General features: G+C 41.8%; 3 protein-coding genes across 3 annotated transcripts; 2 read left to right on the forward strand and 1 right to left on the reverse strand.

Annotated features, from left to right (window-relative positions):
• The first annotated feature begins 2,174 nt into the window (after positions 1-2,174).
• On the forward strand, positions 2,175-3,640 carry K441DRAFT_663476 (uncharacterized protein). The gene is made up of 2 exons (XM_067649203.1): positions 2,175-2,270; positions 2,321-3,640. Exon 2 carries the CDS (start codon positions 2,560-2,562, stop codon positions 3,142-3,144), a length of 585 nt encoding a protein of 194 aa, XP_067501735.1. The 5' UTR covers positions 2,175-2,270; positions 2,321-2,559; the 3' UTR covers positions 3,145-3,640.
• On the reverse strand, positions 3,492-4,177 carry K441DRAFT_688515 (uncharacterized protein; the record flags this gene model as incomplete). The annotated part of the gene is made up of 2 exons (XM_067652197.1): positions 3,492-3,665; positions 3,704-4,177. The coding sequence occupies 2 exons, from the start codon at positions 4,175-4,177 to the stop codon at positions 3,492-3,494; spliced, it is 648 nt and encodes a 215-aa protein (XP_067501736.1).
• A 1,300-nt stretch (positions 4,178-5,477) lies between these two features.
• On the forward strand, positions 5,478-5,789 carry K441DRAFT_455056 (uncharacterized protein; the record flags this gene model as incomplete). The annotated part of the gene is made up of 1 exon (XM_067641730.1): positions 5,478-5,789. A coding segment is annotated over one exon (312 nt), but the record flags the coding sequence as incomplete, so codon positions are not given.
• Between the last annotated feature and the right edge of the window lie 7,815 nt (positions 5,790-13,604).

The raw sequence follows: 13,604 nt of genomic DNA on the forward strand, positions 1-13,604 counted from the left end.
GAGACTTATAGGGGCTATAATTAAGGACTTCCGAGTATGGCGAGCGAACGACAATACGAGCGTTATTAAATTCTTGGTGGAAAAGGATAAAGAGGCCGCATTCCGGCAGACGACTACTTAGTGGCTTAAACCGCATATCCTTAGGGCTAGGCTTATCGGACCCAAGTAGTATACGGTTAAAGCGGACTAGATTAAAGTAGCTCTAGCGATGGATATGGATAGCGGGAAAGTGAGCAAGTCAGCTATAGAGCGGTTTGGGGTGGAGAACGGGGTAGAGGTATATATGATAAGATGGCTTGGAAGACTAAGGCCCAGCGGCTAGCACGCGTCAGTAGTGGTTAAGGTGGCGATAAAGGAGGACGCGGAGAAGCTTCTCAGGATGGACAGTGTGTCGTTTGGTGGGGGTACGATCATGGTGTCGCTATTTAAAGAGCGACGTACTCTGGTGGCATGTTTTAAATATAGAAGGTTTGGACATAGAGCTAGAGACTGTATGCGACCTAATACGTGCGATATGTGTGGCCAAGAAGGCTATCTCCAGTGCAAAACAGTAAACCTACGCCGGGGCCCACACCAAGCCTCGTACCGTAAGTGCCCAGCATATAGGAAAGAGAAGGACAGGATTCTTGTAATTTAGCAGCATAGGTAACTAGGTCCCTATCCTTATTCTCCATTAAATTTCATTTCTAATCTCGCCTTAATATGCAATCGCCGCCGCCCTCTTAACCTACTTATTAGTATTAGGCCGTTTAAGAACAATATAACTTAGTAAACTGCTACTAAGGGAAGCAGCTATTGCAGTTATCGGCAATAGTGGCCAGAGAGGCGCTCTTTAAGGGTAGAGGCGGATACGGGCAGGTTATAGGAGGGAATTTCGATATATATATACACTCTTTATCTCTTAGGTCTATATACTCTCTTTATTTCCTATATTAATTACAGCGTTAAAGGAAGGAGAAATAGCTCTCATAGTTGGCTACTAAATTGGAGCAGGTATAATTCGTGTCAGTTTACTCTAGTTAGCGCTTAGTAACGGCCTATACCTAAGTTAGACGGTGCATGGCTATAATAGAACATATATACATAACATCTATCCCTACGTAACCGGACACCCCCTAAGATCGGACGAATTATGGGTACTTTGTCTTTGTAGCCATTTTAATCTCGCATAAAGGTTTATATATATATAATTCTATAGGTATCTTATAAATAAGCTACTTGTAAAATACTAGGACCCCTTATACCTAAAAATTACATTTACGTCGTCGCCTCATTACCTGCTTAGTAGAGAGCCTCTTTTATACTATAAATCGACCCCGATGCTCTCTAGCCCTAATATTAAGCTTAATCATTTCTGATTTAGATAAAATAGTTATATCCAAACGAGAGAGCCTGTGCACTATACCTGGGAATGTGGTAAGCTATATAGCATCCGTGAAGTGCGAATTCATCTGGTGTTGCCACCCTAATCGGTACCTTCCCGGTTGACGCTATTATATTTCTGGTTAGTGCAAGAAGTCTTTCATGCCTTATATAAGTATAATACCTCATAAACCCCGGTTAAACGGTAGCACACTTAAAACCACTTAAACTTCCAGCCACGATTGCTTTGCCTTATTTACAAACCTCGAATCACGTGCGCTAACATAGCAATTGTCTAACCTCCCCCCCGGTTTAACGGAAAACCCTATGTTCTAGAATAAGTTAGAGGTACCTTAACTTTTGGATAACTTAGAACCTGCACACCCGTTATTATTTTTATAGTGCTAGAAGCAATATCTATGCAGCGATTGATTAACACTTATGACAACTCTCACCTAAAAATTACACAAGTGGTAACTAGTTATCTTGTCGCTTGATTCGCACAGGATGCGCAGGACGTGCCTTAACGCCGCGACGAAACTTCTTTAACACAATGCCGCCACCTTATGGTATCATTAATTCAAACTAAGAAATGAGTTCTTCGGAGCATGCGATATTTCATAATACATTTCTAGGCTACTATCGATATAATACGTGGTGTAAAAGGCAAATCCGCCACGAAGGTCGGTACATTCAGCAAGCTACAGCTACGTATATGGAAATGGCGGTATTATTATGTAATATTGAGGTCTATTAGTTGTAAATAGTCACCCTGTTTTTTTACAGATCGCCCAGTTTCTGACCGTCAGCAGTCTAACCTCTCTTGGGCCGAATAGAAATCCCTATGTCCAGGAAAGAAACATCAGCCAATCAACGACTCAAATTCCTGCACCACTCAAAACTTTATCGTGAGCTCTGCACGCCCGCCTTCAATATGGCAAATTAACACCAGCACCAGCAGTACCTCCAACGACGATACAATCCGCTCGCCTGGTATATTCAACGAGAAGAGGCCCCGCAACCCGTATCTACACGACTGAAAGGCTCGTTCTTTTTTGAACATCGTGAAAGATGCACCCCGCTTCCCCCCAATACCGACTCCCTTCTCCCCTTCGAACCCCACCGAAAGTCCTTCTACGAGCGGAATGCCATGATGAGAAGTCACTGGTATATAACCGGTCTTTCAAAGACTTTAATATGGTTGCAAGAGATCCAAATAAGCCGAAAACAAGACAAGCATTTGACGATTGCCTCTCATGGGAGAAAGTCAATACACCATTCATCCCTTTCACCAGAAAGTGGGAAAGAGCACTGGAAAGGAGACGACAGCTCATAAAAGATGGTGGGAAAAAAGTTGTCATAGTGGCAATCTGGGCGAAAGGGCTGCATGATGTTTACGACGCATATAAAGTCGCAGAGATGTTAGGGTACCGCAATGATAGCTCAAATCCGCGAAAGCGATTGGCAAATCACGTCGACGAATACCTTGTTCTTGGAGGCATTTCGGCCGATGAATACAGAATATTGGCCATTTTTAACGGACAAGGGGAGCAAAGGAACATCACAATAAGAGTGCCTAGACTTACAGGATCGCCTATACTTCCTGATGCATTTATGACGGATGTACCTGGAAGAACGGCAAGGGAGAAACTCGAGAACGAGATATACCGACATACTGGTATTAGAGGAGAGAGTGAGCAACTCCTAAATCTTGTAGGGGTCATGAGTGGAGCTTTTAGCGGTCCTTGGCCATTCGTAGTCGCGCCAACGCACCAGGACTAGCGCAGTTGAATCCGAATGTCATTCTTCTCATTGATAGTGGAAAGATGGTAAGGAAATAGATGGACTGGACCGGAAGCGAGCCCAAAAACGTGGCTTGGAACAGGTAGAGTCAGCGGGCAACACTAGTGGGCAAGTTTTGCTATCAAATTGATCATAAGAACGGTACATATCAAAGACGGAGAACAGAGCAGTTTTTTTCTGGAGGAAGCCCGCCTAGGGGAAGCGTATTTCCAGTGATTGATTACATTATAATTCTTCTGTAATAGGCGAGTGAGGCTGCTATCTACTCGCTCATGCTGATAGAATATATTAAAAAGTACCTTTAATGAAATATCTATGACCTGGCGTCACCAATTATCTTCTATGTTCTTTTCGAAGATTGTGTTGTAGTTCTCCTGTAACGCCTCCCTCTCGCTGCCGCTGTATTCTGCGAGGTAGTCGCCTCTCTCTTCCGCCTCTAATTGGTCCAAATACCGTTTCTCCCGTCGTCTTTCTTGATCTGTTGTCAATGAGATGCCGGCCTATGTAGGTTTGCAGTGGAAAACTTGCCTTCCTTGACTTCTCTGGGGTTTCTACTCTCGAGAATTGCCGTTGTGGGAATGCGATGGAGGCACAAAAAGGCTCCCCGAATATGCTGACCGGCGTCCTTTGGAATGTCCAGATCAAGCTCTTCCACCAAATCGCTAAGCTTAAAGAAGTGAATCGTGCTTATTATTTTGGTCGTATCAATCACATGTAGAGACCAATTGCCATTCGGGCCTTTAATTCCTCGCCAAGGCTCCTTGAGACCCCAATTTTCGGGGTGCTCTCGATCCGAGAAGAGAGAAATGAACGGCAGAGGTTCTCGGCAACTCCACGTGAATTGCTTTTCTATAGCGCATTTGAACTCGTTCAATTCGTTGTCGCCAAAAGTTCTCGTCGTATCCGTCGCAGTAAAGCCGTCTAGGCTAGAGAAGGTTGTTCGGCTTCCAGGATAGTCAACACGATAAAGTTCGTTAGGAAGATCCAACTTTGAGCAAATGTATCCATCCATGTTAAGTCCTAAGTCACAGCTGGCTTTGTGTCATTTGATTATTGGTCGACAGTAAAGTGTTGGTATATTCTAGGCTCCGTGGGATTAAGACCTTCCCATAGTACGGCACTGGCGGGATCGATGCGACAAATGGTGATGGTGATAAAGTGATGGCGAAGGAAAGACGCGACGAGCTACACTAGGCATCAGGCTCAGAGACACGTGGCCGATGTGCTCATGGACACTTCTAGAATTGCACCGTGTTGTAATTTTCACTTAAATAACAAACTGTCAGATAGATTATTAACTATGGATCAGTAGAGTATGACATAAGCAAAATCGATAAGACGGCGTCTTGGCACGAAGGGCGGATGTACCTGCACCCTCGGTTCGGGACTCCCGGAATGTCAGTCGCTAAGGGTTAAGTATTGGCGAACTCTGATGCAATGATTACTGTAGGCACAGTTTCCATTTTATCGTCCCGAAATTCAATGAGCTTCCAATATTCACGATTTAGCAGGGGAGTGGAGCTCCAGCGCCTCTCTGTATGGCGAGAGAACCGATCGAGGAGATGACTAGGTTGAATGTTATTTTGTCATTGCAAGTAAGGATCATGTTGAAAAGAGGCTAGAAAATACATAATATTAACTATAGGGTTATAAAGGTGCGGAGCTGGTTTTCAGAGGTTAATTAGTCCAAGTATCTCCGGCACAGTGGGTTTTCCGCCATACCGGGAGGGAGGTTAGTCGTTTAATCGCCTTAGCGCCCTAATTCTTAGGACGCCGTTTGTAGTCCGAGCGTCAACACCAGAATCAGCGTTCTGTGCAATCTGCCACAAATTATCATAACGGACAAATTGCACCTAATTATACGCTTATTATGTCGCTGTTCTATCTACTTGCAATGCCTGAGACGCGAAAACAGAAGAGATTTGATACTCCATCTCCGTTATCACACGTGATATATTCACGTGATAGCGCTCGGGCCATGAGCGCATCCCAAGACCTTATGCATCTTCCCCGCAAAGCCCGCCTAGCGGTAACCGTCCAATGACTTGCATGAACAGATCTGTAGGCACCTGATCGATCTCAGCCTTTGAATCTCGCCTTTCTCAGTACAAGTTGTTATTCAGTCGCTCACAATCTTCTCCTGGGTTACCGCCCGGCGAGCCTTAAAGAATTGCAGGCGGCTAAAAATAGATGGGCCAAAAAAGAGCCCCTCTTTCAGGGTCAGGCTCATCCCCACCTCAAGCTACGCGCTCGCTTCATTCCTCCCCACCCTTCCCATCACTATCACCATTTCCATAGTAACTAAAGCTAACATGGACCGAGCAAGCCAAGCGCTGGCACAAGGCATTCCTCATGGCGTACGCAATACATACCGCGCCCTAGCAGAACATCACAACGTCGCTCGCTCTACCCTCCATGATCGCGCACATGGCAAACGCTCGAAAGAAGAGAAGGCCCAGAGCCAACAGTATCTCACCCCATGTGAAGAAAAAGCCATCGTAAACTTTTTGTTGCAAATGGCCGAATTCGGGCAACCTGTGCGAATAAAGCATATACCTTCCTTAGCCTTCAGCGTCGCTCGCCAGCGATCCATGAACAAACCAGCCAAACCTCCAGGCAAGAACTGGGCTCGGGCTTTCGAGAAACGCCATCCAGAACTTAAAGCAAGAAAAAGCACGGCGCTAGACTGGGATCGTTACAATATCTATGATAAGGTCGTGCACTGGTTTGAGGTGATTAGAAAAGTGCTGCAAGATCAGACTGTCTTACCGGAAAATGTCTATAACATGGACGAAACAGGGGTGATGTTAAGTATGCTCGGCAGTGTTAAGGTCCTTGTTAGTAAGGATGACCTGCGAAGCTATCGAGGCGCGCGTGTGAAGCGCACAGTAGTAACCGCGATCGAATGTATCAGCGCCGACGGTAGGTATCTGGACCCAATGATAATCTGGCCAGCCTCAACTTATTGAGCGAACTGGACTACGTATCCTACTCCTGGATGGCATTATGCATACTCTGAATCTGGATATACCGACTCTAAAATCAGCTTAGAGTGGCTTAAGCGTGTATTCGATCCCCAAACTAAAGAACAGGCTAACCGAAAACCACGAATCCTGATATGTGACGGCTTCGGGACGCACGAAACCCTCAAAATCCTAGAGTTTTGTTTTGAGAACAGTATTTTCCTATGTCGTCTTCCCTCTCATACATCCCACAAGCTACAGCCTTGTGATATCGCTGTGTTTGCCCCACTGAAAGCAGCCTATCGTGACCAGGTCGAACGTCTGGAGCGAGGAGGAATAGGGACAATCGGCAAGCAACATTTCACCTATCTATACAGCCCTGCAAGGGAAAGGGCTTTTACTAAGAGAAACATCCTTGCAGGATGGAAAGCAAGCGGTTTGTATCCCTTTAATCCGGACAAAATACTCACAGATATCCCAAAGCCGGCCGCTGAACCGACGGCTGCTAAACCAACCATTCCTACTCTTAGAACCCGCGAAATTGATCCTTGTCTGCAAGGTGAAGTGGTCCAGACGCCAGTGACACCAGGGGCTCTTACAACGTTGCATAACCTAATTAAAGAGGATGCTTATGCGGAAGATGAGATGAGCAAACAGCGCCTACAGAGGCACATACAGAAATTTGCCAATGCTGCCCAAACATGCTTTGCCGAGCGTGCCCTTCAGCGGGAACAAATTCATTTTCTAAGGAAAGTAAACAATGAAGCCAAAGTTCGCCGATCTACTAGATCACTGGTAATAGGGACGGCGAAGGTCATGAGCTATGAGGATCTCGAGGAGGCACGAAAGAAGCGCGCTGAAAAGGATGCAGCCAAAGCAAAGAGCAAAGGCAAACGTGGTCGGAAGCGCAAGAGTGCTGCATCAGAGACAGATGCAATAAATCCGAAGGTTAAAGTAGCACGGATGGGCGAAACGCTAGAGCCAGTGAGGACTCCAGTGTCGTCCGTACAGGCTGTCCCAGTAGCACGAATGTATTAGGATTATCGTAGCCTTCCTCTTCCACATTTTGTGTTATATTAATTGTCTACCCGCGATTCTTCATCCTCTTTTTAATAGTGATTGCGCAACAAAGGCGAGCCACCCGTTAGCCGGGGGGAAGGGATCCAATAAGCAGCCGTAGCGTCAACCAGCCACAGTCATTCTTAGAGGGGTATAGTGCCTAGAATAATTTTAGCTTAGTACAGTATTATATGACCACGCTAATCCATATTAAATTTGAATGCCAAGGCCCGTAACGCCGATAAAACTCCTCTTTACTCGGCTATGCTCGGAATACTCATTTCTGATAGATTATTATCTTCAAAACTTGTAATAATGTTCTCTCTTAATAAAGCCTTCATTGTATGACTATGGATCTCGTAGAAAGGCCGACAGCGGTAATTAAGTAGGGGAGATTCGATGAAGCGACTTTCGACGTCTTTAATAGAATGATTAACAACACAACTAAAACTACAGTAATTTTCTTATTATAAGCCAATTCCTAGAGGAGAAATAGCTAAAGTATAATTATTTTTCAGTTACAACTTAATAGGCTCGCGAGGAAAAAATTTAACGTGTCTAACTGGTAGTCTTATCCGGTTAGACAGTGTGTCCGGTGACCTAGGGAGGGATATTACATACATACATACGTTAAGGTGGCGTGTATATAGCTATAATAGAATATACACCACCCTGGCGCATCCGGTTAAAAGCGTATATTAATCTTAGTAATTAAACGGCAGAGTTTATACCTTTTGAAGTAATACGCACGGCCACTTTAACGTATTTTTACCTTTTTTAGGTATAAATCTAGGCATTTTAATTAGCGTAATCAACACGCGCTTTCAACCGGATGCGCTAGGGTAGTGTACATACATACGTTTTCATGGCGTGCACTTTAAAAGTCTCTTAAAAAGGACACATTGCCGATAAGTAAGGCCGGTTCAGGTGCCCGTAATAGGGCACCCGACACTTAATTAAATTTGGTTTAGCGGATAATAAACCCTAGTCTAAAGCAAGCAGCTATAAAAAGCCAGCACTTAGTGTACCTACAATATTAATAAGTACCTATAAGTAGGAGTACCTATGATTACGGGGAACACCTATAATAGAAGGGAGTATTTACAATAGGGAGTACTCCTAATAGTGAGGAGTACCTACGACAATGAGGAGTACCTATAATAATGAGAAGTACCCACGATAATAAGGAGTACCTACGATAATAAGGAGTACCTACGATAGTAAGGAGTACCTACAATAAAGGGGAGTGCCTATAAGTGGCAGTGCCCGCGATAAAGGGGAGTGCCTATAAGTGGCAGTGCCCGCGATAAAGGGAAGTGCCTATAAGTGGCAGTGCCTACGGTAACGGGGAGCACCTATAATGTTAGGGAGTACCTACAATGGTAAGTATCTATAATAGTTGGGAGTAACGGGGAGTGCCTACAGCGATATGCCTTTGGCCGGTTTTCAGTGGCCGTCTCTAAATAGCTGGCGTTTAGCTTACGTGTTTCGCTTATAGATTTCGCGAGAAAGTATATAATTTAATTAGTATTTACATCGCTTTATTTTTATAAATTAGAAAATAGATACTTTAATTATAATGCAACTCTTAGCTAAGTTATAGTAATTACTAGAGATCTCTGTAAGAGTCTTTACTATAGTTAATTTTGGGCCATCCTAAGAAGAAATATCCCTTAGGATGCCCTACCTAAACCTATATTATACTAGTTTAGTCTTAGTAAATCACCTTAGTCGCACGATTACCTTAGTCACACGATTTTCCAGCTCGTACATCACCTAGCTTGTAAGATCTCCTAGCTCGTAAGATCTCCTAGCTCGCAAGATTACCTAGCTTACAAGATCACCTAGCTTGTAAGATCACCTAGCTTATAAGATCTCCTAGCTCGTAAGATCACCTAGCTTATACGATTACCTAGCTTATAAGATCACCTAGCTCGCATAATTACCTAGCTCGCACGATTACCTAGCTCATAAGATCTCCTAGCTCGTATAATAGTTCTCCACCTTTATATGCTTGGTAGCGATAAGTTAGGCCAGCCTATGACTTATTTAGTCCTCTATAAAGAAAAGATTCTAATTTAGATATCTTAGAATTAGCCTTTATCGGCCTACCCTCTTTAACCTAGTTAAAATGTGCTAGCGTTTTCTTAACTGGTATAGGATAGAACTTTTCCTTTAAAGTAGTTAGTAGTCCGTATAGCAATAGAGAGGAGAGGGCCTATTAGATTTTATAGGTTTAGAGGCTATAAAGGTTAATCTATAGACGTATAGGTATAAAATTGACCATTGCGCCGTATTAGGATATAGCAATCTATGTTATAGTCTTGCTTTAATCTATTAGCCTTTTATAAAAAGGTCTCCTTTTACTTTTAAAAATTCTCGTTTATAGCTCGCTTTGACTTTAGTAGTAACCTTTACTTTAAATATATTACTATAGTACTAGATAATTAATGGCCTATTGGCGTTTTGTAGGGTAACTAGGGTACGAGTTGGCTCTAAATTATATATTAATAAGGTAGGAATATTGAGAATAAATATAGAATCTACCCCTTAATATTAGCCTAAGTTTTGACTAAAAACAAGATCTCGTTTTAAGAACTAGATCCGATTCTAAAAACCGTATTTTAATTCTAAAGGCTATATCCTAATTCTGGGTCCTAAACGTACTAAATATGACTAAAAAGATATAGTATTAAGCTAATTGGATTATTTTTAGTTCTGGCTCAAATTGCGATCCTAAAAACTAGATCTAGTTTTGGAGACCAGATCCTAATTCCGGTTTTAGGACATAGGCCAATTAACTACTATAAAAAGGGCACGATTTTGAAAACCGGATCTAGTTCTAGGAACTAGATTCTGTTTTTGGGAAATAGGTCAATTAACCGCTATAAAAAGAGGTTAACTGTATCTATATTTATATATTAGGTTTAGCTCGTTTTAGGACTAGCTACGTAATTATTTATAGGCGCCCCTTTAGCCTCGCTATATAAGCCTTACGCGTCGCGGAACAAACTAAAACTAATAAGCATAATTAGTTATAAACTAGTATTAACTAAGCCCTACGAAGCCTTAGTCTAAGCCATATTAGATTAGCTTAACTTTTCCACGCCCAATCTTTAATCCTCCGTATTTGCTCACACCTTACTTCCTTCCTTATACTTTTCTCCCTAGTTATTTCCTTATTATAAGACGCGACCGACGTATACTCAGCCTCCCTACACTTATCTGCCATTATACCGTCCGTTATATACTAGCCTCTTTAATCTCCCCTCCTTATCTACCTCCTGCCTACTATATCGGCTCTTAGCGCGTTCGCCTATAATAGCGAATCTCTCTAAATTAGAGATAATTAAAACAAAACCTATCGGGGAAGGACTAAATAACTTTCGCGATTTATTTAACTTAACTTATTAGGATCTAGGCATCCCTAGCTCTTTAGACTTATTGCACCAAATAGGCGATAAAGGTATTTATTAATTCGTCTATTATAAGTCTCCTTTAACACATATAGGGCTTATAAATCTCGTTATTAACCTTACTATAGCGTTATAAAATCTTCCCACTACTTAAGTACTTCCATCTAGTGCTAGCCGCGGCACCCTTCACAGTGACCTTCTCCGGCTTAGCTCCTTAGTTGATTCCGATAACTTTAACATTAAATAGTTTCTACCTCTTCTAAATGCGATCCTTTAGAGTAAACCTAACAAGGTTATCTAGGAAAAGGTATACGCTACTATTATAAAGTCTACGCCTCCCCCCTAACCGCTACCATTCCACATTTAAACCCTACATCGACGCAATATAAGCAGCTTCGCTAACTCGTCCAAACATAGGAAATACGTAGATGATGTTCTAAAGGAGGAGCTAGGCCCTCTTTACGTGGGGATTTCTAGCTTATATAAAGTATTCTTTAGGGGAGTAGAAGGTCTTAAAGAGGCAAGCGCCGCCGTTTTTAAGAAATGCAAGGAAGGGGATAATCTACTATATACTGAGGGCGGCTAGCGTAACTGGCCTAAAGGCGCGAAAGAACGTGGAGTCCTAAAGTGGTTTAATAAGCTAATTATATCATTTCTGGACTTTATAAAGGAGCATAAGTTCGTTTTAAAGGTACGATAAAGACTAGTAGAGTATACTTAGTAGCCCTTATAAGGATCTACGGCCGACTAAAAGCTAGATATTAGCTTTATAGATAATCTAGTAGCTAGCAAAAGCTCCTAATACCATTGGTCGCATATACTTATATTAGGGGAGCTAAAGAGTAATCTAAATACTAATATAGCCTCGAAAGTATAGTTTAATTTAGGGAAATATATAAGGGAAGTATTCGCCGCTTAGGATAGTCGTCGCTTTATCCTAAGCTTTACCCTCTATAGATCTATTATGTGGTTATAGGAGTATAACCAGGTAGGAGGCATTATATTATTACCATTTAATATTAATAAAGACGGACTATAATTTACCTTGGCGATATTGGGATTTCTTTAAATAGATAAGGAGCAGCTTAGGTTTAACCCTACTATTCTAATATCGGACGGTAAACAGTATATTAAAATTATGCGTAATGACTAGACTAAGCGTCTTATCCTTAACAAACTTATAAAGCGGGTACGCTATATTGCTAGTTAAGCAACTACTTATTAGAAAGCATACCGTAAGGGGACACCTAAGATACCCCTTATTATTAAAGACTTATAGCAGTACCTAGAGCGCAAGGAAGAAGGTAAACTGCTATATAAGATATTAGAGAAAGGAGTGGTTAATATAGCTAGGTACTATCACCATAAGACTATTTGCGTAAGTAGATAAGATAATGATATCTTTAATATCCGTAAGGGGCTAGATATTATAAAAGCGATAAACTATAAGCTAGAAGGTTTAATAATGCCTCTAAAACTAGCTAGAGTATAAGGAAGTATAAGAAAAGGTCGAAGTTTTAGTAGAAAGAGGTCTTCTAGCTATAGCGCCCTATTACCACCCAGTAAGCGCCTATGTTTAACCTCTCTAACTAAGCGCCCTATTATATAGAATTGCGTGCACTAATATATTATTACTAGTGACTATAGAAAGCCTCTTTATAAGGCAAGCTCTTGGGCTGCAATACTTACTATACTAGAGGGTGGTATTAAAGGATATAAGTCTTTATATACGCAGGCCGGTATTATCTAATATAATATTTTAATAGGCAACCTTATAATGAATAAGGAAGATAATAATCCTTCTTAGCCGGTATTCTTAATTAACTTTGATCTTGCGATTAAAGAGAAGTAAGAAGGACCTTTAGGAGTATAGGGCAAAACTAGTATAAGAGCGTTTATAGCTATAGGAGTGCTTTTAGGCGAGAAATACTCCTTTAGGCATAATCTAGAATTGTTTTTCTAGGTACTTTTCTGGATATGCGTATATTATAATCGGTTAGGTAAAGATATCGGTCTAACTAAGTTTAAGTATTGGAACTATAAGAATATTATAAAGCTAGCTAAGTTAAAATCGGGGCTAGTAGGTAGAGAAGGCCATTTTCTTAACTATATAGCTAAGGTATTTACACCCTACTACTAACTACTAAAGCCGTGGGTTAATAGGCTGCGGAAGGTAGTTTTCTTAATAGATGGGAAGTAGGAAAAGGAAGATAGGGCGCTTTATTCCTAGATAAAAGAGATTCTTTAGTAAGTATAAAAGGATCTAGAGGTATTAGTAGAATAACATTTTATTACCCTATGCTCTTTTACCGCACGAGTTAAAGGTTTGTAGAGATTTGGGCGGCTAAGGCTAGGTAATAGCCTTGGTCGAAATGTATATAAAACAGTATAGGGTGGGCTAAATAACCCGGGAAAGCGGATAACCTAATCTTCTGCCAGATCATTAGGTCCCTATACCCTACTATCTTATATAGGCTTTATTTTCCATAAAAATATATAATCTACTCCCTAGCCTATTAGAAGCCGCCTTGTACCGCCTAAATAGAGGCCGTAGAAGAATTAATTCCTTCCTCTAACTAATCCCCTACTTAAATAAGTCCCCTACTTAAATAAATCCCCTATGGGAGCCAATGCCTACGTGTTTTGCCGCCCTATAGGAACCAGTTCCCTACTCTAATAAATCCCCCACGGGATCTAGTCCCCTACTCTAATAAATCCCCCGCGCTGATAAATCCCCCGCGCTAATAAATCCCCCGCGCCAATAAATCCCCCGTATTAATAAATCCCCTGCGCTAACAAATCCCCTACTCTAATAAATCCCCTACTTTAATAAATCCCTTACTCTAACAAATCCCCTCTAGGCGCTAACGCCTACGTATTTTACCGCCCTATAGGAACTAATCCCTTACGGCTTACATTTCTATACGGCTTTTACTCCCTTATAGAAACTATTAACCACCTCTTTTACTCCCCTACGGAAATAAATCCTCTATAAATTCCG

Source organism: Cenococcum geophilum, assembly GCF_001692895.1.
Source record: "Cenococcum geophilum 1.58 unplaced genomic scaffold K441scaffold_33, whole genome shotgun sequence".
Classification (NCBI taxonomy): domain Eukaryota; kingdom Fungi; phylum Ascomycota; class Dothideomycetes; order Gloniales; family Gloniaceae; genus Cenococcum; species Cenococcum geophilum.